The sequence below is a fragment of the Salmo trutta genome, chromosome 14 (genome assembly GCF_901001165.1).
Source record: "Salmo trutta chromosome 14, fSalTru1.1, whole genome shotgun sequence".
Taxonomy (NCBI): Eukaryota; Metazoa; Chordata; class Actinopteri; order Salmoniformes; family Salmonidae; genus Salmo; species Salmo trutta.
This window is the reverse complement of record NC_042970.1, coordinates 84,254,724-84,280,408: the sequence shown is the minus strand read 5'-3', so window position 1 is coordinate 84,280,408 and position 25,685 is coordinate 84,254,724. Positions and strand designations below refer to the sequence as shown.

The 25,685-nt window shown below is 41.7% G+C and overlaps 1 protein-coding gene across 1 annotated transcript; it reads left to right on the top strand.

The window, feature by feature from the left end:
• Positions 1-2,853: 2,853 nt before the first annotated feature.
• Positions 2,854-25,417, top strand: LOC115147685 (myosin heavy chain, fast skeletal muscle-like). Its single transcript, XM_029689984.1, has 40 exons — positions 2,854-2,880; positions 3,014-3,241; positions 3,599-3,745; positions 3,956-4,112; positions 4,395-4,422; positions 4,687-4,801; positions 4,924-5,016; positions 5,192-5,252; positions 5,370-5,468; positions 5,802-5,905; positions 6,310-6,448; positions 6,675-6,793; positions 6,940-7,089; positions 7,184-7,354; positions 7,584-7,887; positions 8,237-8,301; positions 8,397-8,484; positions 9,045-9,162; positions 9,326-9,449; positions 12,180-12,316; positions 13,004-13,259; positions 13,437-13,679; positions 14,030-14,206; positions 14,288-14,433; positions 14,895-14,985; positions 15,334-15,723; positions 15,845-15,971; positions 17,490-17,608; positions 18,737-18,933; positions 19,296-19,479; positions 19,616-19,781; positions 20,110-20,234; positions 20,395-20,703; positions 20,925-21,128; positions 21,287-21,412; positions 21,540-21,710; positions 24,387-24,491; positions 24,588-24,683; positions 24,802-24,933; positions 25,285-25,417. The coding sequence occupies exons 2-40, from the start codon at positions 3,026-3,028 to the stop codon at positions 25,303-25,305; spliced, it is 5,820 nt and encodes a 1,939-aa protein (XP_029545844.1). The 5' UTR covers positions 2,854-2,880; positions 3,014-3,025; the 3' UTR covers positions 25,306-25,417.
• The last annotated feature ends 268 nt before the right edge of the window (positions 25,418-25,685 follow it).

Genomic DNA, 25,685 nt, shown 5'->3' with positions numbered 1-25,685 from the left:
AAAAACAAACAGGTCTTTCCTTGCTGACCTCTAACTCCCAACTATTCAACAAACATTTAAACACATGAGTTGCGTTCAGTTCGCTTGAACGTTTGCTACGTTGCGGAATGGTTTGTACTGAACGACATGTAGAGAAATGTTGCAGTTTTAAAGCAGTTCTACACATTTTTGCCATGGGGCAGAGATACTTTTTTGCTCTTTTAAACAAATTTCTTGCAATTCTAAACATTTTGCCATGACTTATGCCATGTTAATGATATCTGAGTGAGATTGTTTAACAAAATCAATAGGGCCCCCCCTGGAGTTCAGGGGTCCTCGGCACGTGCCCTACATGCCGGGTCGGTATTTGGCCATGATTACTACAAGTTTAGATAGCTGGCTAGACTAACTTACAAATCAAAAAAATGTTAGCTGACATGTATAGTTGAGTGATTGTCAGTAACTGACATAACAACAGAAAAACTGCTGATGCACAACCACATTTATAACTTGCACCTTATTACACTATTCTAACTCTTAACAGTAAGTTGAGACTCTGACTGAATCCCCCTAGCAACCCCTGGGGCCCCCTTAGCAACCACATTGGCCACTTATGCTTAGAGCCGGCCCTGCAGGTGTACGTATTCCATTTTTGCACATTAAAATAACTTAATGTCATAAACGTTTAGTCTGCATGGTGTGAATGTTCTCTCAACCTACAAACACGTCAAGTAAATATCTTGTCTAATAACAGTGGCATCTGTGCCAGAATTTGGCGGTGTTGGCAGACACATCAAACAATAAACCTTGGCTGAAGTGAAGACGAGAGCACAGTCCAAGAAATGAAAAGTCCTTGATGGGGTCCTTCCAGATGGTCACCCTGCTCATCTAGTGTATCCAGCAGCTCCCCCCTATTGGGCTTCTTGTACTGATGTGCTGGGTGGACACTGAACCTGAACAAACAGGGTGTATTCAGTGAGGTGAAATGTTCTGAACATTGCTGATAGAAATGCATTGAAGAGAGTTGACACGATTCCCTGTTCTACCTGACAGACAGTTCTATCTGTTCTTCACAATACATTTCTATCTGAACGTTCTGTAAGGTTTCACCCTATTGAACATTAATTTAGCTGCACCATATTATACACAAATAGCATTTTAACAACAATTTGAATGCAAAGGTTTGAAATCAGAAAAGATGTGATCAACATTGAAGAATGTGAAATGCCTGACTTGATAAAAGAACTTGCTCAACTGCTTAAAATAATTTCTCTACAAGTGGCTAGAGCTGTCTTTTCTAAAAGTTATATAAACTGTTATGTAAAGGATTGATTGAAATGTAATGTAAATGTAAAGGAATCTGTTACTTTATTGTAACTATTCGCTATTCATTTCATAACAGTTTTACTGAAGCCAGCTCAGCTGCTAAGCGGTGAACTTCAGAGTGTTATAAAAGTTTGAGGCAGCTATATCGCTGTCAGCAATATGAGTGGATAAGATTATTGAAATACTGGTATGGTGTTGTGTAAGTCATAAGAATTCTACTGGACCGTTTTAGCCAACTGAAATGTGAGACAAATAAAAGCGCCTCCAGAATCTTCAATAGATCATAATGTAGATAAAAACTACACATTAGATTTAAAAGCTGATATAGAAATGTTTTCGTTCTAGCTTTTAAATATTCATTTAATATGGTTCCACCAGGGTGATAAATCAAACTAAGCAAAGCACGAGGTAACGGCCAACTCCATCACAAGCATGAGGTGAGGAGACAGTTCAGATGTGTTTACAAGCTAAATAATATAAATAACAGGTGAACATATATATCAAGTTTTTGATGAGGATTAATGCCACTAAAATGGAACTAAATAAGGTCAGATTAGATTTAATGAAAACTATTTTAGTGGTGGTTTGGCAACATGGACTCACCCCATTACAGTATTTGAGGGTCAGTGGTAGTAATACTGGAATCAATTTGATAAATCAAACTTTTGATATTGTTATAACTATTAGTAATCAAATCTCGCTTCAGAGACAAATATGACATTAAAAAGTAATGGAGTGTGGTGCTCCTGGAAGTGGGAGGTGCTAGTGATACACAGAAATAAACAGGTCTCTCATCCAATTCATTTCCTTTCCCAGAGTGGTCCATAATTAACTTTTGCTTGGTTAGCACTTCCAACCAGATATAAGGAGGCTGAGGCCCCAGCATCCATAAGTCAGATACCTTCTTCTTCTGTGGTAAGACCTCTCCACCTCTTTAGATTTTTACATTTGTCTCATCTTTGCACTCAGCATCTGAGGCAGTAGCTAACTGCACTGTTTGAATTTAATTCTGCATGTCTCTTGTATGTAAGATTTGACAATATGCAATCAAATGGCATTGGTTTACAATGGTACATTTATTTTACGTTAAATGTTTTACTTTAAATCTGTAACTTTCATTTTTGGTGTTGTTTGTAAATTGGTCTAGAATGTAACTGGGTTTTCAGTGGTATTCATTTTAATAAAAATAAAGTGAGTTGCCCCTAGGAAAATGAAAGTCACGAGTTGCACCTGTAGTTGAATTGGACATGGCTGTAATGATTGAGATAAATGCTTTCTAGCCTTTCGAGGACAAAATGATGAGGCTTTGGACCACAGGAGGATGGTGGTACCTTAATTGGGGAGGATGGGCTTGTGGTAGTGACTGGAGAGGAAAAGGTAGAATGGATTCAAATACATAAAACACATGGTTTCCAGGTGTTTGATGTCATTCCATTTGCTACGCTCCAGTCATTACTATGAGCCCTCCTCCCCTCAGCAGCCTCCACTGGTTTAGACTTGTGTGTTTTCACAACACCTTATGTTTCACAGGGTCCTCTAAGAAGTACACATTCATCTGTAGGAGGGGAAAAGAAGGTGAGACATGGTTTGAGTCTTCACATAAAAAGTGATGAGAATATTCTGTTAGAGATACCGCTCACCTAACTCTGTTGACTGGGGAGGAAGCACCACAGATTCAATCATGTTCCTTGTTTCATCTCTTTCCTAGTTATCCGTCACCATGAGTACGGACGCGGAGATGCAAATCTACGGCAAAGCTGCCATATACCTTCGGAAGTCTGAGAAGGAGAGGATGGAGGCACAAGCCGCACCATTTGATTCAAAGAACGCCTGCTATGTGGCAGACAAGGTGGAGCTGTACCTTAAGGGTTTAGTCACTGCCAGGGCCGACGGGAAGTGTACTGTAACAGTCACGAAACCTGACGGCACTAAGGAGGTAAGTCTGATGTGAAAGTATTAAAGTTTGTGTAATTACTCAATTTCTGAAAAAATCATCAACATTTCAATATAAAATCTTTAACAAAATAAATATTATGAAGGATTTCTTGTTTTTTTGTAGGCAGAATTGAACCTTCAAACACATCATCTTTAACACAGCTATTTAAAATGGAAAATAATGTTTGTTATTGACTAGTCAAGAATCTCCAGTTATGTGTCAGTGGGTGATAACTAAGTAGTTGGATTAAATGTGGATATACATTTTTTAAATGATTAAACTTGTATTTAATGAGCAGAAAGCATTCTGTCATGTCCAGTTTGATCTGCGTGTAATCTAGGTTTCTGACTGTTTCAGGAAGGAAAAGAGTTCAAAGATGCAGACATCTATGAGATGAACCCCCCTAAGTACGACAAGATTGAGGACATGGCCATGATGACCTACCTGAATGAAGCCTCTGTGTTGTATAACCTCAAAGAGCGTTATGCTGCATGGATGATCTATGTAAGAAACCTGCACATACAAACACTCACATACATGAACATAATAAATACATACATACAGTACTAGACATAATTAAATGGTATAAACCAAAACATATCAATACAGTAGACCCACATCAGTATACCAAAGTACACCCACATCCTCACATAAATCCAGGTAAATGTCAATCTGACTTTACTAATCCCCTAATTTAATTATTCTTTCATCCAGACCTACTCTGGGCTCTTCTGTGCCACGGTGAACCCCTACAAATGGCTCCCAGTGTACGACGCAGAGGTTGTCAACGCCTACAGAGGGAAGAAGAGGATGGAGGCTCCACCCCATATCTTCTCCGTCTCTGACAACGCCTTTCAGTTCATGCTGATTGGTACGAGCTCTCATGGATGGATAAATGGATGGATGGACAGTTGGTTGGATGGATGGATGGATGAAGGATGGATGGTTGGATGGATAGATGGACATTAAAATATGCTTTAGAGAAGTATCTACTGTTTTCTAGTCTAGGTTAGAACAGTTTGCTGGGAATATCTCATTTCACTACCCTTGAATGGAAAATGTTCCAAATTGAAATTCATGATGATGCTATGAATTAAATAATGTCCCCATAATGTTGCTTGAGTATGATAAGCAATGCGTTTTCTGGTTCCAGATAAGGAGAACCAGTCCGTCCTGATTACGTAAGTTGTTTACTAAAATGTCACTTGAGAAAGTGTTTCTATTGTAATACGTTTGGGCACTTGGTGTGATGAAATACATGACATTATGAATGGATTAGAGCATTAGGCTATGTGTAATAACGAGTCGATGAGAAGTATTATTTGTTAAATACTTGTGTCAGAACACAGGTTAACAGTTTATTTTTCTATGCTATTTCTTAGTGAAAGCCAATCTGACACTCAAACATGTAACTAAAACCCCTCATTCTCTGTCACATAAACCAGTGGAGAATCCGGTGCAGGAAAGACTGTCAACACCAAGCGTGTCATCCAGTACTTCGCCACCATTGCAGTGTCTGGTGGAGAGAAGAAGAAGGAAGTAGACCCCAGCAAAATGCAGGTAGGTTGGTCTTATGTTTGCCTTTTTATTTCAGTTTGGTTGAATCGTGTTTCAAGAAAAGTGATCATTCGAGAAAAATGTGCTTTTCCAGTTTCTGAGCAACTTGTGTTTGTCTCAATCAGGGGTCTCTTGAGGATCAGATCATTGCAGCTAACCCTCTGCTGGAGGCTTATGGTAATGCCAAGACAGTGAGGAACGACAACTCGTCTCGCTTTGTAAGTATAAAGGGCATACTGTGGAAGTTAACTTATATTGGGAAAATGTAAATAAGTAGTTCCCTATTGTTATATGAATAGATGTCCAACAAGCTGTAACATTTAAATTGGTCTATCAAAGTAAAAGTTTAGATTAATTTGTTGACCTATTTTTAATCCCCATGCTCTACTATAGGGTAAATTCATCAGGATTCACTTCCAAGGTGGTAAACTGGCTAAAGCTGACATTGAGACCTGTGAGTTGGTTTTGATTATTTCTCAATGCTTTCCTAAATTCACACAGATTTTTTTGGGGAGATCATATCATCAAATTTAATCTAATATTATAATCTCTCTCTCTCTTTCAACCTCAGACCTGCTGGAGAAGTCCAGAGTGTCCTTCCAGCTGCCCGATGAGAGAGGCTACCACATCTTCTTCCAGATGATGACAGGCCACAAACCTGAGATAGTTGGTACGGAAAAGTAGAGGTTCATGGGAAATTATTCCCACCCCATCTGTGGAATTTATTTAAAATATTCATAGCCCGCACTAACAATGCTATTACAATGATTACATCCAAGGTAACAAGGCGTCTAGACATGGGTCAGGTCTTTGGGAAATATCTATAAAGTAATGCACTGTGATGCACTAGTCCACAAGTCTCAGTCCCCTCTTTATGCTTTTTATTATATACTACATGTATCATTGAGTCCATCTGTTGAGTAAAGGAGGGAGAGATACTGTAAAGGTAGGACAGCAGAAATCTAAGAGATTTAACTGACAAGGTGTTCTTCGTTGCCCACAGAAATGGCGCTCATAACCACCAACCCTTACGACTTCCCCATGTGCAGCCAGGGTCAGATCGCTGTGGCCAGCATCAACGACAAGGAAGAGCTGGATGCCACAGATGTAAGTCAAACAAAGGGTTAACCAAACTCTAGATAGGGAATGGGTAAGGCCACGAAACACACTGAATGTACTGTGAAATTCCAACTTGGTGGCAGCTGAGAATTTTCATGTGTTTTTTGTTTGATTCTAATTGCCTTGTGTTAGTTAAGCATGAACGTAAAGTTACTCTTCATGCCTTCACACTTTGCCTTGAGGCACATACATTTAATACATCCACAAGAGAGCACCACTAAGTGCCCTGTGGAACTGCGTAAAACTCCTTTTGTGTTGCCATCTACTAATGTGTTGGCCAAGAGTCAAATCTATCCATCCCATTTGTTCTGCAGTAAGCAGCACAGAACTGTAGAGTAACTGAGCGAAGTACCGTTCAGTTCATCACTGTTGTACTTCCTCTTTAATGCCAGGATGCCATTACAATCCTGGGCTTCACTAATGATGAGAAGATTGGCATCTACAAGCTGACAGGAGCTGTAGTGCACCATGGCAACTTAAAATTCAAGCAGAAGCAGCGTGAGGAGCAGGCCGAGCCAGACGGCACAGAGGGTGAGTCCCACTTATAAATATACAATATGTAGACCATTCCCAGTCTCCAACATAGAAATAGAACACCTAAGACAGACAGTGCCACATGAAAGTCAGGCAGGAGATAATTTTTGGAGAACAAATCACAACCTCCACAAATGATTTGAAATGATGGATGTGGGTGAATCAAAACCTAACCCACAAAGCGATCTTGTGTACCTGAATCTGTTGTTTTTTTCCCCTTCAGTGGCTGATAAAATCGGCTACCTGCTGGGCCTGAACTCAGCTGAGATGTTGAAGGCTCTGTGCTACCCCAGAGTGAAGGTCGGCAACGAGTATGTGACCAAGGGACAGACTGTGCCTCAGGTAAGGCAGCCAAACAAAGCAATTATTTTGGGGAGGAGTGCATTGCTTTCTTTTTAATAGTGTTGTTGTTTTCCCAAATATATCATCACCTTATCACTGGACATGGTCAATATCTCATATATTAATTTGGGGTATTATCATTGCAGGTTAATAACTCAGTCATGGCTCTGGCCAAGTCCATCTATGAGAGGATGTTCTTGTGGATGGTCATCCGTATCAATGAGATGTTGGACACCAAGAATCCAAGGCAGTTCTATATCGGTGTGCTTGACATTGCCGGGTTTGAGATCTTTGATGTGAGTATGAGACCAGAACAAGACAATTAGTTGTGATTGAGATGGATTACAGCCTTGTATGATGAAATTATCCCTTTTAAAACTCCATCAACAGTATAACAGCATGGAGCAGCTGTGCATCAACTTCACCAATGAGAAACTGCAACAGTTTTTCAACCACACCATGTTCGTCCTGGAGCAAGAGGAGTACAAGAAGGAGGGAATCGTCTGGGCCTTCATTGACTTCGGCATGGACTTGGCTGCCTGCATTGAGCTTATTGAGAAGGTAAACTGTCTGTGTGAGGAATATAATAGACTGCAACAGCAAAGCTAATAGGGTTCGCTGTGTGAGACATTATCACAGTGGCACAACACATCTGACTGTTGAAAACTCAATATGTTTCCTATTATGTGCCTCTAAATTAATATAATCCTATAATAGCATGTTTACTAAAGGAATTAATGCGATCCTAAATGTTAATATCACTAATTTGATATATATCTCTTTCATAAAGCCATTGGGCATCTTCTCCATCCTTGAAGAGGAGTGCATGTTCCCAAAGTCTTCAGACACTACCTTCAAGGACAAGCTGTACTCCCAGCATCTTGGCAAAACACAGGCGTTTGAGAAGCCCAAGCCTGCCAAAGGCAAGGCAGAGGCCCACTTCTCCCTGGTGCACTACGCCGGTACTGTGGACTACAACATCACTGGCTGGCTGGAGAAGAACAAGGACCCCCTGAACGACTCAGTTTGTCAACTGTACGGGAAGTCAGGAGTCAAAATTTTGGCTGCCCTGTATCCTGCTGCCCCACCTGAGGGTAAGACTAGCATCACGTCAAATGATTTAATTAAGCACTAGTTACAATTTTCTTTAAAGTCTTTGAATATATCACAATTTCTCAACGTTTATTACTGGGTTGATTTACTCATAGACTTGGTTAATTTAATCATGCAGTAGGTCTTATTTAACATAATCTCATTGGCAGCATTTGCCTCTAGATAAGTGTGAAGTTAACCAGAGATTCTCTGGTTTATAATTAGTGTGCTTGCTGAAGACAAGACCACTCTAGATTTCTTACATACTCTTATTACTATTATTCTATTTATTCCACCCACTCTAGGAAATGTACTTTTCTAGTTATCTTTTATTTTTCCCCATTTTAACAGATACAACCAAGAAAGGAGGCAAGAAGAAGGGTGGTTCCATGCAGACTGTGTCCTCCCAGTTCAGGGTGAGCTTTTGAAATCTGCATATTTAGTCCTTCAAAAGGTGCAATTATCATAAACTACAGTATGTCTGAGAAAATGGTTTGTAACCCTCCTACAGGAGAACTTACATAAGCTGATGACCAACTTGAGGAGCACTCATCCTCACTTTGTGCGCTGCCTGATCCCCAACGAGTCAAAGACTCCAGGTACAAGAAATATTGAGTTAAATATGTCATCTTATCATTACAGTATCAGTAACCTTGTAAAGGTCGTCGTACGTAATGGACCAAGGCGCCGTGGGTTGAGTGCTCATCTTAACTTTATTAGAACACGTAACAAACAAAACAAGATCGAACGACCAGTGTTGCAGGCTAACACACAGCAGTACAACAACAACTTCCCACAAAGGGACAGGTGAAACAGGGCTACCTAAGTATGACTCTCAATCAGCAACAACGATGTACAGCTGTTCCTGATTGAGAGCCATACCAGGCCAACACAAAGAAATACACAACATAGAAAAACATAGAAATACAAAACAAGAACATTACCCAAAAACCCCGGACCACATAAATCAAACACTCCACTTACATAAATACATATCCCATTAAACCCCAAACCACATAAAACAAATACCCCCTGCCACGTCCTGACCAAACTACAATAACCAATAACCCCTTATACTGGTCAGGACGTGACAAATCTTAACAATCCCAATCTTTAACCTGTTTATTAGTATTAAAATAGACTTGGTTTGTTTTACCAGGTCTGATGGAGAACTTCCTGGTTATCCACCAGCTCAGGTGTAATGGTGTACTGGAGGGTATCAGGATCTGCAGAAAGGGCTTCCCCAGCAGAATCATCTATGCTGATTTCAAGCAGAGGTACATGCACACACATACACAGACACTGACACACACACATACATACACAACCACAGAAATATCTGCTCCAAGGGTTTTCCAAGCATCAGAATATGCTTACCTTTTACGTAATATAACCAAACAAAAACAACTTGACATATGTTACACATTTCTCCTCATTCAGGTACAAAGTACTGAATGCCAGTGTCATCCCTGAGGGCCAGTTCATGGACAACAAGAAGGCTTCTGAGAAGCTGCTTGGTTCCATTGATGTGAATCACGAGGATTACAAGTTTGGACACACCAAGGTTAGTCAAATCAAATTAATCAAATCAAACTTTATTTGTCACATACACATGGTTAGCAGATGTTAATGCGAGTGTAGCGAAATGCTTGTGCTTCTAGTTCCGACCATGCAGTATTATCTAACAAGTAATCTAACCTAACAAATTCACAACAACTACCTTATACACACAAGTGTAAAGGAATGAATAAGAATATGTACACAAAAATATATGAATGAGCGATGGCCGAACAGCATTGGCAAGATGCAGTAGATGGTATAGAGTACAGTATATAAATGTGAGATGAGTAATGTAGGGTATGTAAACATTATATAAAGTGGCAGTGGCTAGTGATACATTTAGTACATCAATTTTTCATTATTAAAGTGGCTAGAGATGAGTCAGTATGTTGGCAGCAGCCACTTAATGTTAGTGATGGCTGTTTAACAGTCTGATGGCCTTGAGATAGAAGCTATTTTTCAGTCTCTCGGTCCCCGCTTTGATGCACCTGTACTGACCTCGCCTTCTGGATGACAGCGGGGTGAACAGGCAGTGTCTCGGGTGGTTGTTGTCCTTGATGATCTTTTTGGCCTTCCTGTGACATCGGGTGGTGTAGGTGTCCTGGAGGGCAGGTAGTTTGCCTCCGGTGATGCGTTGTGCAGACCTCACTACCCTCTGGAGAGCCTTGCGGTTGTGGGCGGAGCAGTTGCCGTATCAGGCGGTGATACAGCCCGACAGGATGCTCTCGATTGTGCATCTGTAAAAGTTTGTGTGTTTTTGGTGACAAGCCGAATTTCTTCAGCCTCCTGAGGTTGAAGAGGCGCCGCTGCGCCTTCTTCACCACGCTGTCTGTGTGGGTGGACCATCTCAGTTTGTCCGTGATGTATATGCCGAGGAACTTAAAACTTTCCACCTTCTCCACTACTGTCCCGTCGATATGGATAGGGGGCTGCTCCCTCTGCTGTTTCCTGAAGTCCACGATCATCTCCTTTGTTTTGTTGACATTGAGTGTGAGGTTATTTTCCTGACACCACACTCCGAGGGCCCTCACCTCCTCCCTGTAGGCCGTCTCGTCGTTGTTGGTAATCAAGCCTACCACTGTAGTGTCGTCTGCAAACTTGATTATTGAGTTGGAGGCGTGCATGGCCATGCAGTCATGGGTGAACAGGGAGTACAGGAGAGGGCTGAGAACGCACCCTTGTGGGGCCCCAGTGTTGAGGATCAGCGGGGTGGAGATGTTGTTACTTACCCTCACCACCTGGGGGCGGCCCGTCAGGAAGTCCAGGACCCAGTTGCACAGGGCGGGGTCGAGACCCAGGGTCTCGAGCTTAATGACGAGTTTGGAGAGTACTATGGTGTTAAATGCTGAGCTGTAGTCGATGAACAGCATTCTTACATAGGTATTCCTCTTGTCCAGATGGGTTAGGGCAGTGTGCAGTGTGATTGCGATTGCGTCGTCTGTGGACCTATTGGGGCGGTAAGCAAATTGGAGTGGGTCTAGGGTGTCAGGTAGTGTGGAGGTAGGGTGGAGGTGATATGGTCCTTGACTAGTCTCTCAAAGCACTTGATGATGATGGAAGTGAGCGCTACGGGCAATAGTCATTTAGCTCAGTTACCTTAGAATTCTTGGGAACAGGAACAATGGTGGCCCTCTTGAAGGATGTGGGAACAGCAGACTGGGATAAGGATTGATTGAATATGTCCATAAACACACCAGCCAGCTGGTCTGCGCATGCTCTGAGGACGTGGCTGGCGATGCCGTCTGGGCTGGCAGCCTTGCGAGGGTTAACAAGTTTAAATGTTTTACTCAAGTTGGCTGCAGTGAAGGAGAGCCTGCAGGTTTTAGGTAGCGGGCCGTGTCAGTGGCAATGTGTTGTCCTCAAAGCGAGCAAAGAAGTTGTTTAGTATGTCTGGGAGCCAGACATCGTGGTCCGCGACGGGGCTGGTTTTCCGTTTGTAGTTCGTAATTGACTGTAGACCCTGCCACATACCTCTCGTGTCTGAGCCGTTGAATTGCGACTCTACTTTGTCTCTATACCGATGCTTAGCTTGTTTGATTGCCTTGCGGAGGGAATAGCTACGCTGTTTGTATTCGGTCATGTTTCTGGGCACCTTGCCCTGATTAAAAGCAGTGGTTCGCGCTTTCAGTTTTGTATGAATGCTGCCATAAATCCCCGGTTTCTGGTTGGGGAATGTTTTAATAGACGGTGTGGGCACATGCTAAAAAACTCGCTCACCGAATCAGCGTATTCATCAATGTTATTGTCCGACGCTATGCGGAACATATCCCGGTCCACGTGATCGAAGCAATCTTGAAGCGTGGAATCCGATTGTTCGGACCAGCGTTGAACAGACCTGAGCACGGGCACTTCCTGTCAAAGAACTACTTCAATGATCATTTAAAATCTCTTCAGTTGGTATATCCATTATTTTCTTCTATCTTCTTCAGTTAACTAATGGACAAGGTGGAAAAACATTGTAGTGTTTTTCTTCAAATTCATGCATCACAAGTATAGAAACTAAACTAATTTTCGTGTGCATTGTGTTACATTGGTATGGTTGTAGATATCTGTGTACATTATTAATCTACAACTGTACAATAACTAACAACTTAGAAACAACCTATCCCATGGTATGTTTGTAACCGTTGCAAAGTTAATGTTGTTTAAATAATTCTTGTGGTGTTGTTCCCCTCTTTTCATTCAATCCTTTCTATCTGTCACCATCTGTGGTTCCATTGACCATGTGTCTCAGGTGTTCTTCAAAGCCGGTCTGCTGGGTGTCCTGGAGGAGATGAGAGATGAGAAGCTGGCCACTCTGGTCGGCATGGTCCAGGCTCTCAGCCGTGGATTCCTCATGAGGAGAGAGTTCACCAAGATGATGGAGAGGAGGTGAGGAATAGTAGACATCTTGGCAAAGCTTTCTGTCAACCACCTGTATCTAATGTATTATGATTACATACTGTATGTGCTGTGAGTTGTTCAGAATGAGAAAGTACATCTTATAATGTTCTACTAAAGCTTTTGGGTTAATTCATTTAGTCCAGAAATGGATGTAGCAACTAAGGATTCTAGCTTTATAGTTGCAGTTTGGGATTTGGCTGTTCAATTGTCATATACATTTGTGATATTTATCCATTCATTCTTGAAGAACATAAAATTCCTCATGAGCTTAGCATGACTGTCAGTTGTTGCATCTAGAGAGCTGTCTATGAGTGGGGTTACATTTCCCTACACCGATTCCTCAGCTGTAAACAAAAAGGGGCAGAGGTTTTGTTGTTCTTCGACTCCCAGAAAGTCACTTTTTTCAGCATCCCAATAGGCAAAAAACTGGTTGAATTACGTTACATCTACGTCATTTCAACCAGAAAATTCAATGTGATGATATTGAAAAAACATGGATTTCAAAAATATCATTAACCTTAGGGAATTTAATATTTTTTTCACCCAACTTTTAAACTAACACATGGTGAAATGTTTTGCTGATTTCACGTTGAATTCACGTTAGTTGACAACTCAACCAAATGTAAATCAAAACTAGTCACTCACCATGCCACTCTATATTTTCGGTTCGACCAGAGATTCCATCTTTACCATCCAGTACAACATCCGCTCATTCATGAATGTGAAAACCTGGCCATGGATGAAGTTGTACTTCAAGATCAAGCCCCTGCTGCAGAGCGCTGAGACTGAGAAGGAGCTGGCCAACATGAAGGAGAACTATGAGAAGATGACAGCAGACCTGGCCAAGGCTCTGTCCACAAAGAAGCAAATGGAGGAGAAATTGGTGGCCCTGATGCAGGAGAAGAATGACCTGGCACTCCAAGTCGCATCTGTGAGTCAGCAACGACCTTCATAAGGGCACATTTACAGACACAAAAACACATGAACACTGTTATTGCCCATGTTATTTATATATTTCATGATTTGGTCCGACCTATTTGACTTAATTAAGTCTATATTTTCATACACAAAGTTAGGCCGCTGATATTTTCTCCTTTTCTGAAACCAGGAAGGAGAGAGTTTGAACGATGCTGAGGAAAGGTGTGAGGGGCTCATCAAGAGCAAGATCCAGCTGGAGGCAAAACTCAAAGAGACGACCGAGAGGCTGGAGGATGAGGAGGAGATCAATGCTGAGTTGACTGCCAAGAAGAGGAAGCTGGAGGATGAGTGCTCTGAGCTGAAGAAGGACATTGATGACCTGGAGCTCACCCTGGCCAAAGTGGAGAAGGAGAAGCACGCCACTGAAAACAAGGTCTTGTGTCTTACCATAGACACTCTAACCAAACAATAATCTAAACAATAATCAACTCAAAACATAGCTTAACAGAAATGGAATTCAAGTTGTACTGGGGGTGTAGGAAAAATAAAGGAACAATAGTGGAATTTCAGTTACGTTGTACTCCCCAACAATCATTGCAAGTACTGCTCCCCCTACTTATGACTTCCATTCAGTACACTGGCATGGTGAACACTGCCATTTAGTGTTGAATCTATAGTACAGTAATTGTTGATGCAGTTCTAATCTAAATGAAATGAATGCAATAATATAACAAACTAAATCTCCCCTTTATAGTGAAGTAATTATGTTGTGGCCATTTACAGGTTAAAAACCTGACAGAGGAGATGGCGTCTATGGATGAGAGTGTTGCCAAGCTGACCAAGGAGAAGAAAGCACTCCAAGAGGCCCACCAGCAGACACTGGATGACCTGCAGGCAGAGGAGGACAAAGTCAACACTCTGACCAAGGCCAAGACCAAGCTGGAACAGCAAGTGGACGACGTGAGTGGAGTTTGACATTTTGGCCATGATATTATCTTCAGTTATTTAGATTTGAACAATATATGTGTCTTTATCTTCTAGCTTGAGGGTTCTTTGGAGCAAGAGAAGAAGCTCCGTATGGATCTTGAGAGAGCCAAGAGAAAGCTGGAGGGAGATCTGAAACTGGCCCAGGAGTCCATAATGGACCTGGAGAATGACAAGCAGCAAGCTGATGAGAAAATCAAGAAGTAAACACAAACAAATGACTACAGTATTATCCGCTATAATGGTTGTTTTTGGCTAATTATTGTAATTGCGAATCAGCGTATACATGTGATTCTTAAAGGAATACTTCAGGATTTTGGAAGCCCTTTATCTACTTCCCCAGATGAACTTGTGAATACAATTTTTATGTCTCTGCATGCAGTTTGAAGTTGCTAACTGTTAGCGCAATGACTGGAATTCTATGGTAACTGCTAGCATGCTAGTAAGCATTGACTCGCAAAACTACATCTAACTTCCTTCATACTGGATGCAGAGACATAAAAATGGTATCCACAAGTTCATCTGACTCTGGGGAAGTAGAAACAGGGCTTTATTGCCAAAATGCTGAAGTATACCTTTAAAAGCAATGTGAATGGTATAATACTCTCCCTTTACACTATCGAACCAAAACTAACTCTGTAATTGGCGAATTTGTGTTTCTCAGGAAAGAGTTTGAGACCACCCAGCTCCTCAGCAAGATTGAGGATGAACAGTCTCTGGGAGCTCAGCTGCAGAAGAAGATCAAGGAACTCCAGGTATAGTACATCTAGGGATCTAAGCTCCAGACTCACCCAGGTTAAAAGCTCCAGAACAGAAAAACAGACTTGAAAAACATTATTCTGGTAGCACACATTTTTCCCGGTAGATTCTAATGGCTGAATAGGTTGGAAGGTGGTGCTTCTTGCTAGTGCTTCTTACCGTTGTAAAGACGGTGCTTCAAAATGGTAGTTTGGTTCCTGCATTGGACACTGTCTACTGAAAATATTAACTGTCTTTGTATTAACACATTAATGCAAAATATACATACTATTATTACTTTGTGAGGTTCGATTGTTTCAACTGTATTGTAGTGTTCATCCCCCTGCTCCTGCCCCCTGTTCTAGGCCCGTATTGAGGAGCTGGAGGAGGAAATTGAGGCTGAGCGTGCTGCCAGGGCTAAGGTTGAGAAGCAGAGGGCCGATCTCTCCAGGGAACTTGAGGAGATCAGCGAGAGGTTGGAGGAGGCCGGAGGCGCCACTGCTGCTCAGATTGAGATGAACAAGAAGCGTGAGGCTGAGTTCCAGAAGCTGCGTCGTGATCTTGAAGAGTCCACGCTGCAGCATGAGGCCACAGCCGCCGCTCTGCGTAAGAAGCAGGCCGACAGTGTGGCTGAGCTCGGGGAGCAGATCGACAACCTGCAGCGCGTCAAGCAGAAGCTGGAGAAGGAGAAGAGCGAGTACAAGATGGAGATTGATGACCTCTCCAGCAACATGGAGGCTGTCGCCAAGGCTAAGGTGAGTAGTAATGTTTTGGTCAAGCAGTGTTGAGGATGGTCAACTACATTACCATTCAAGTGAACTGAAGTTGACAGGAGTCACATATATAAAGTAATGATGGTACATGCTTCACTAACAGGGCAATCTGGAGAAGATGTGCCGTACTCTTGAGGACCAGCTGAGCGAGCTGAAGACTAAGAATGATGAGAATGTTCGCCAGGTCAACGACATCAGCGGACAGAGGGCCAGACTCCTGACAGAAAATGGTACCATCAGCAATGAACAACAAACTAATACTTTACTTCAGTAGAAAACAATAAAATGTGTTGGGGATTTATGTCCATAGTCCACATTAGTGCCGGTCGGTGATGTTTAAGATGAAGGAGGACGGTCATATTTTTTTTAGGAGCTTGGCCTTATTTCATTACAGCATATTGGATGACTCTTTCATATCCGATTCACCCAGCTCAATGTAACATCGATAGGTTTAGAGTACTACATGATACTCAAAATGTTCCATATACCCATCATGAGGTTGCTACAACCTAGCCTATGAATGACAGTTTACAATGTATGTGCACAGGTCGAGAGAAAAATTTGAGTAATCGAGGTGAGAGACCCTGACACATTCAATACCGCCTTGCACACTCTTGCCTGCATCTAGCTGATTTAGGTTGTAATCAATAGTCCAACAGTTGCAAACAAGAGTTTCTATTGGACAGGTATGTTTATCCTAATTTTGTTCCATTTGCTTCCGTTTAAGAAAGGTTTTCAACAGATTCGACGGAATGAATAATACCCTAATCACACGCAAACACAGTTCACTTTCATAAAAGCCACATACAAACAGCATTATCATTTTGCTCGTTGTATAATTCCTTCTCGCATCTACGTGCTCTCCTCGTCTCACCTTTTCCCTTCTGGACTTCAGTGCAAAACACATCAGTTGTCTGTGATCAGGCAAAAAAAAATTCATCATAGCATAACCACTAACCGCTACACACAGCCTACATCGATGTCACCATATTAGCTAACGCCATAGCTAGTCAACGTAGCTACGGGAACTAACGCTTTAGTAAACCCGCTACAACAATGCAGTACAGTCAGCAAGCAGTTTAGCAGTTACGCAGTGGATCCCACTGGCAATAAATTAATAAAACCAAAAGCTTACCTTGGCTTGGAAGAGTTATATTGTTGGATAGCCACAGACAGCTAACTAACCTAGCATCTGTCTCTGTTTGAGCCGGGTGTTTGAGTAGGCTAAACTAGCTAGCTGCATTTGCTCGCTAAGTGAAAGTAAAATAAATACATCTCTCTCTCTTTCTTGCTTCCCCTTCATTTTTAAAGAAATGTATATGTTAAACTATGTTCTTTCTCTCTCTTTGAGTCAACTACTCACCACATTTTATGCACTGCAGTGCTACCTAGATGTAGCATATGCTTTCTGTACTAGATTCATTCTCTGGTCCTTTGATTGAGTGGACAACATGTCAGTTCATGCTGCAAGAGCTATGACAGGTTGCAGTATATCGTCATTATTACTGTGTAAGTATCTGGAAGGGGGTGAGAACCATGAGCCTCCTTGTTTTTGTATTGAAGTCAATGTAATTTCACCGAGGAGGATGATCCTCCCCTTCCTCTTCTGAGGAGCCTCCACTGGTCCACATAGTTTCTATTGTACTATTCACCACCAAACAACATTCCCTATGATACATTAAAATACATTTTCAATCTTAGAAAACAGAGACGTCATTAATTAACAAGATATCTCTCTATCCCTGCAGGTGAGTTTGGCCGCCAGCTGGAGGAGAAGGAAGCCCTGGTGTCTCAGCTGACCAGAGGAAAACAGGCCTTCACCCAGCAGGTGGAGGAGCTGAAGAGGCTGATTGAGGAAGAGGTCAAGGTAAGGGACCCAAAATGGACTCCACCGACCCCAGAGTTTAGAGCAAGGATCTTCAACTTGATTCAGCCATGTGCTGATTTTTTTTCTGGAGTGGATGGTCCGGACATAATTACATATAATTTGTAGACTGCCAATTTAACGGAAGAAGCACAACCATATATAATATTTGACTAAAACATTGTAATTTCAAACCTTGCATGTATGCGATCACATACAGGGACGTCATGCACCCAAAACAAAAATCTGATGGGTCACAAAGTACGTGATGGTGGCTGGGGGTGCGGTCCTGGGGGGGGGGTAGGCCCCCGTCCTGAAGTTGGAGATTTTCTTTTTTAAACACCTGAAACAGCTTTTCGTGCTATCTATAGCCATAATCTTTATACTTAATTCAATGTAAAAAAAAAATGTCTGTTTTTCAACATAAATAAGCATACCTCTTCAGCTGTCTGTATCTTCCAGACTGGTGGTTCTTTTTATTTTAAAGAAACTAAATATGCTTCTCTTTATCTCTGCTATAATCTGGGTAAAAGATTGAAAGGAATTTGAGACTCATTCAGAACATTTAGTTATTGCTTGCTTTTCTTAAGTCTACCAGCCTTTCCAGCAAGCATGTCAGCTAAGATAGTTAGACAAGCTAGCCACTCTACCTTGATTGATAGCCTAAAATGGCTTCTTGGTAGCAGGTTATGAGGTTGGGATTTTGGGAACCTACAGTATCGGGGCTGACTAAAGTCAACTTCATAAAATTGCAAGGTGGCTAGTAGTATTAAAGAGAAACAACATGCCAAATCTGAAGGGGCACGTGCCCCTGTGCCCCCTATGGGTATGACGCCTCTGATCACATATATCTGTCTGTTGTGCATGGGAATACTTTGGAACAGATTTCCAAAATTAAAATCACTTGGAGCCGATTTGTTGGTGTTTTTACAGTCTTTTATGGTCCCCCCCCCGCCAAAATATTATTTTATTCAGAAAACTTGAGGGGCCAACTAAAATCGCACCCCACCAGTTGGAGAACTCTGGTTTAAAGACATATCTTCATATACATGGTGATGACACCACCCTCAGAGAGTTCTACTATAATTTGTTTGACTCTCTCCAATCTCTCTTTGTATTTCTCTCTCACAGGCTAAAAACGCACTGGCCCACGGTGTCCAGTCTGCCCGCCATGACTGTGACCTCCTGAGGGAGCAGTTTGAGGAGGAGCAGGAGGCCAAGGCAGAGCTGCAACGCGGCATGTCCAAGGCCAACAGTGAGGTGGCTCAGTGGAGGACTAAGTATGAAACTGATGCCATCCAGCGCACAGAGGAGCTGGAGGAGGCCAAGTGAGTCGCATGGAACAGCAAAAACTAAAACATTTATTTATATTTAAAACAAAAAAATGCACCTTTATTTAACCAGGTAGGCAAGTTGAGAACAAGTTCTCATTTACAACTGTGACCTGGCAAAGATAAAGCAAAGCAGTTCGACACATATAACAACACAGAGTTACACATGGAGTAAAACAAACATACAGTCAATAATACAGTAGAAAAATAAGTCTATATACAATGTGAGCAAATGAGGTGAGATAAGGGAATATAGGGTATTGATGGTGAGGGTGGTAGGGGGCTCTGAGAAAATGTTACATCAACATGTATTGTAACATTTGTTTCAGCTCATTAAACCTCCCTCTGTTGTCCAACAGGAAGAAGCTGGCCCAGCGTCTTCAGGAGGCCGAGGAGACCATTGAGGCGACCAACTCCAAGTGCGCCTCCCTGGAGAAGACCAAGCAGAGGCTGCAGGGAGAGGTGGAGGACCTCATGATTGATGTTGAGAGAGCCAACGCATTGGCCGCCAACCTCGACAAGAAGCAGAGGAACTTTGACAAGGTGAAAATGAATAAACCTCACCATAGGCTGATATTTACTGTCTGCTATATGATTAATTGTAGTATAATTGTAGCATATTTATAATTCAAAACTCTTCATCAATGACTTCTGATGAAAATACCATGGATTCCCCTAGGTTCTGGCAGAGTGGAAGCAGAAGTATGAGGAAGGTCAGGCAGAGCTGGAAGGAGCTCAGAAGGAGGCTCGCTCTATGAGCACTGAACTCTTCAAGATGAAGAACTCCTACGAGGAGGCTCTGGATCATCTGGAGACTCTGAAGAGAGAGAACAAGAACCTGCAACGTGAGCATTTGACAGCAATTCTATTTGGCTCATGTTTGACTAGTGTTTTGAAAATGGAGGGAACTGCAATCATGAAAACTACTATTAGACCATTTCAGAGTTTTCATGTACAGATCAAAATATATATATTTTTTAACCTGTGATCACTATTCCTTTGAACAACCAAAGGATGTGGAGGGCAATTAGATTTGCAAGACCATATGAAGTGCTGTTAATTCATTAACGGTTACTATGATTCAATGTTAACTTCAGTACATCGACATATCCACTGAAAATCTCCCAAGTCTAAACTGCTCCTGTGTGTGTGTGTGTGTGTGTGTGTGTGTAGAGGAGATCTCTGACCTGACTGAGCAGATCGGAGAGACTGGCAAGAGCATCCATGAGCTGGAGAAGGCCAAGAAGACCGTGGAGACAGAGAAGTCTGAGATCCAGACCGCTCTGGAGGAGGCAGAGGTACAAACTACAGCTGTTTGATGGAAAAGCAGTGTTACACTAGCCAACACCAGTTACAGTCCAATGATCCCTGTACTGGAGATTATTGTGGTCATATATATTTAATTCCTACATCCAAATATATTGAACACAATTGGCCTGACTGCTTCTGTTTGTCCAGGGAACACTGGAGCACGAGGAATCCAAGATTCTGCGTGTGCAGCTGGAGCTGAACCAGATCAAGGGTGAGGTGGACAGGAAGATCGCTGAGAAGGATGAGGAGATGGAGCAGATCAAGAGGAACAGCCAGAGGGTGGTTGACTCCATGCAGAGCACCCTGGACTCTGAGGTCAGGAGCAGGAATGATGCCCTAAGGGTGAAGAAGAAGATGGAGGGAGACCTGAACGAGATGGAGATCCAGCTGAGCCACTCCAACAGGCAGGCCGCTGAGGCCCAGAAACAGCTGAGGAACGTCCAGGGACAGCTCAAGGTAAAGGGACTGGGACATCAGGTTCAAACACCTGAGCATGGAGAGGTATTTGTTTGTGAATCTGTAGAAAAGAATAGAACAGATAAATTGAATACATTGAACTATATACTGTAGAACGGTAGGGATATTGAGTAAATTCTTCCCAATTAACATTTCCTTCACCCATCCTATCACCCCTACTTCCACAAGTCCTAATGAACCTATGTCATTGTGAATCCCAGGATGCCCAATTGCACCTTGATGATGCCGTCCGCGCTGCAGAGGACATGAAGGAGCAGGCAGCCATGGTGGAGCGCAGAAACGGTCTGATGGTGGCTGAAATCGAGGAGCTGAGAGTTGCTCTGGAGCAGACAGAGAGAGGCCGCAAAGTGGCTGAGACTGAGCTGGTAGATGCCAGCGAGCGTGTTGGACTGCTGCACTCCCAGGTATTGGTCAAATGCCATTTCTAATGAAACTCAACCAAGCTTACCGTTTACACACACCTGGAATTCGGCAGTTCTTGCTTTTAGATTTTCAGAATTTCAGCCTTGTGACTTGTAAGTTATCTTGAGAGTCAAACAAATCGTCTTGTTTCCTCCTTCAGAACACCAGCCTTCTGAACACCAAAAAGAAGCTGGAGACTGATCTCGTACAGGTGCAGGGAGAGGTGGACGACATCGTCCAGGAGGCCAGGAATGCAGAGGAAAAGGCCAAGAAGGCCATCACTGACGTGAGTACTTGAATTACATCAATTTGATTTGTCCTCAAGGGAAATGGTAGCTGGGCTGGTTAACCGCAGTAAAGATGTCAGAGGGATGTTATGATTGGTGCATAAATTAAACAAACTACCATTCCAGGCGGCCATGATGGCTGAGGAGCTGAAGAAGGAGCAGGACACCAGCTCTCACCTGGAGAGGATGAAGAAGAACCTGGAGGTCACAGTCAAGGACCTGCAGCACCGCCTGGATGAGGCTGAGAATCTGGCCATGAAGGGAGGCAAGAAGCAGCTCCAGAAACTGGAGTCCAGGGTGAGTTATCAGCAGGGTGGATCAGGGAGGATTGAAGGACTGATCGCTGGACATGTATTTGATCATATAAAATTACACAGGAGACTCTCTCTCTCAATTAAAACATATGTTTTATTGTCATATACACCGGATAGGTGCAAATTAGGGTTAAGTGCCTTGGACATCAACACATTTTTTTCACGTTGAAGGCTCAGATATTTGAACTAGCAACATTTAACTGCTAGGATACCTGCCACCCTAAACCACCTCAATCAAGGGTCTCCAAACTTTTTGAAACGGGACCCCTTTTGTGATAGAAAATTCATTAGGGACCCCCTCATATTATCAGAATACAATTCCTACTTAAGAGTTCAGTAAAAATAGCATCCAGGTAGTTTTACCACAGTGTTTCTAAACCCAAAGGTGCAAAATTGCAAGACTTCCGGGAATGCTTGCGATTCAGACCAGACCAGGGTTTGAGATGTCTATGGGAGAAGTGAAAAATTCATCCTTGGTTGTTAATTTCCTTGAAATCTAAAGGCAAGACCTAGATTCGAGCCAATGTCTTAAGATAATTGAGTCTAACTTTAAGTAGCTGAAACGGTCATTACTACAACCTAGTGAAAGTAACAAACTGACACGTTTTAAATTTAATCAAAAATAATTATCTACCGAAGGAGTGCTTTTGACTCCATGAACATGTGCTGTTCAGCACAACTGTTAGACCCGATGATGTGTTTCTGCGCATGAGCTTAGCTAGCTAAGGTCGCAATGGGATTGTCTACAAGTCTTCATCTTTGGATTTGCTACGACTTCTCCAGTGCACGGCCCCTGGGAATTTTTTTTAAAGTCACCTTTTGGCACCAAAAACAACATTTTGCAGATTTAAAACAAATGTTCAGCTACTCTATTCATTTTGCCTTTGGACAGAAATAACATTTGGTAATTTTAGAGCTAATTTCTTGAAATTCTACACATTTGCCATGTGGCGGTGAGAAAATGTAGCAGTTTTAAAAGCTTAATTCAGGATGCATTTATGTTCAAAATCAACATTTTGGGGAATATGTTACACTTTAAAAAATATATATATTTCACCTTTATTTAACCGGGTAGGCTAGTTGAGAACAAGTTCTCATTTACATTGGTGACCTGGCCAAGATAAAGCAAAGCAGTGCGACACAAACAACAACACAGAGTTACACATGGAATAAACAAACATACAGTCAATAACACAATAGAGAAAAAGTCTATATACAGTGTGTGAAAATAAGGCAAGATAAGGAAGGTAGGCAATAAATAGGCCATAGTGGCAAAATAATTACAATTTAGCAATTAAACACTGGAGTGATAGATGTGCAAAAGATGAATGTGCAAGTAGAGATACTGGGGTGCAAAGGAGCAAAAAAATAAAATAAAAAAATAACAGTTTGCGGATGAGGAAGTTGGATGGGTTATTTACAGATGGGCTATGTACAGGTGCAGTGATCTGTGAGCTGCTGGTGCTTAAAGTTAGTGAGGGAGATATGGGTCTCCAGCTTCACTGATTTTTGCAACTTTTGCAACTCACTTTAGTGAAGTTGAGAAGAATTGCAGCCAAGACCTTAAAATAAAGATATACAAATGTATTTATCTAGTTGCTTCGTTCAAGCTTGTACAATTGTCCTGGCAGACTTCTTCTAAACTGCCATTTCATTCATGATAATAATAAATAACAATTCTCAATAAATATCAACACACGGTATAATATACTGTACATGCACCCAATCCATCTCATTGTAATAATTTGTTAGGCTTCATCTAGTTACATTGTTTAATTTCTCTCTCTCTAGATCGCTTGCAACTTGACTCATTCAATCTGCTGCAAAAAGGCTGTTGCTAGGGAAGCTAGCGTTGCTATGTGGGGCTACCAGCTAGAAGTCTAAATTAGCTTGACGGTTAGCAGATTTTCAGAAAAACGTTCAGAAAAACGTGAAAATACAACATAACATCTTAACAAATATTTGTACATACTCCGGAAACATTACTGTCATTAATATGGTACTTTCCCACTTACCTTCAAAATGAATTTATGTCGGTGCTTCTGTCTCGCTTTTGACTTACTTGGCAAACGTCTCTTAACTGCCATAGTCAATGTTTCTACCATGGGGAGCTCGTGCTATCTGTGGTGGAAGCAACCTCACAACATTAAAACAGGCGAGTGTCGGCCTCTAGAGGCCATACGGGTACTGAACTATACACTGTTAAATACATGCCAAAATGTATAAATAGTAATATACAGTATATTACAAATACAAGAAGAATTGACTTGGGAAAAAATGATCAGTGATGGAGTACTGTGGATACCAATATCACCGTGAGCCTCCCAGGCCCATGTTGTCTATCTAAGGGTTAAGAACATCAATTGTGGGTTAATATTATTAAATTGTATTGGACACATTTTCCACAGATCCCTGTTAGTTTAATCTGCTGTTGCTATCAATATTCATAACATTTTAAATATAAATTCCACTTTGGGAACCACTGACCGAGATAATGAAAAGTTGTTATAATAACAGACTACTTCAATAAAAATTGTGAAAAGGAACAGACAACAATTGTGCCTCCTTGACTAGGTAGAAGATTACCTGTGTTACAAAGATTCGTTACATCTGATTTCACCAGCTCAAACAAATGCCTACGTTTATTTTTTTCACAAAGGTGCGTGAGCTCGAGACTGAGGTGGAGGCCGAGCAGAGAAGAGGTGTAGACGCTGTAAAGGGAGTTCGCAAGTATGAGCGCAGAGTCAAGGAGCTCACTTACCAGGTAAGAGAAAGTGCATTCTTTACACACTTGACACTAACACAGATAGGTTTGTGTATATAACTATTGTGACATTGATTCTTTGATCTTCTCCCACAGACTGAGGAGGATAAGAAGAATGTTGGCAGACTTCAGGACCTGGTAGATAAGCTGCAGATGAAAGTGAAGGCCTACAAGAGGCACGCTGAGGAAGCGGTGAGTCACAGACTTAGTCAAATACTCTGAAAGCATACATTCGAAAACATATTTATCTTTAGAAAAAGTTATATAATGAATGCTGATGTTCTGCTCTCCCTCTCTTTATCTCACCCAGGAGGAAGCAGCAAACCAGCACATGTCTAAGTTCAGGAAGGTTCAGCATGAGCTGGAGGAGGCTGAGGAGCGTGCTGACATCGCTGAGACTCAGGTCAACAAGCTCAGAGCCAAGACCCGTGACTCTGGAAAGGTACAGAACTGCTGCTAAACCTATACCTGATTCATGTTCAGATATGACCACATCAACACCACCTATGATTCAGTCTTCTCAGAGGTCAATACTGACCTTTTACACTCACTCAACTGTTTCGAAGATCTCTAAGAAGAACATGTCAAGTAGGGCAAAAAAATATGATTATTTCAAACTAAGCTGGTACTTAAAAGTTGAAAATCCAAGCTGAGGACTGAGCCTTAAAATGCTTGTTCCATTATACAGTGTTCTTTCCAAGTGTTCATAATATTGTTCTATCCAAGTCTATCCATATACTTATCAGGTTAATTATTATTACTGATCCATTATATTCTATATTTCTTCTTACAGGGAAAAGAAGCTGCTGAATAAACAAGACCAAAGTATTGAAGATCAAAGTCTTACCATTTTCCTGTGTTTCATAAAATATGATTTTCATGGTGAAATGTTGAGCATTGATTAAAAACATGTGGATCTACATACACTTCCTTTGTGACTGTGGACGTATTACTCAGCAAACAGCTTTTTCATACCATAATAATATTGTACTTTAATTAAACAAGCAATCTGGGATTCCAACAACAACAAAGCGGTCACTTTTTTTGGTAAACATCTGAGGGATGAAGCTGGAGAAATGTACACACTCTCAAATTCATAGACTGAGCTATGGATGTAAGAACTGACCATCCAAAACATCAAAATTATAGTTACCCTTTACACTTGCAGAAATTGGCTTACATGGACTGGCCCAA

Excerpts from the sequence above, each read along its gene's own strand:
- LOC115147685 (XM_029689984.1), top strand. The coding sequence starts at position 3,026 with ATGAGTACGGACGCGGAGATGCAAATCTACGGCAAAGCTGCCATATAC. Across the intron at positions 20,704-20,924 it reads ACGTCCAGGGACAGCTCAAG|GATGCCCAATTGCACCTTGA; the intron begins GTAAAGGGACTG and ends TGTGAATCCCAG. Across the intron at positions 21,711-24,386 it reads TCCAGAAACTGGAGTCCAGG|GTGCGTGAGCTCGAGACTGA; the intron begins GTGAGTTATCAG and ends TTTTTCACAAAG.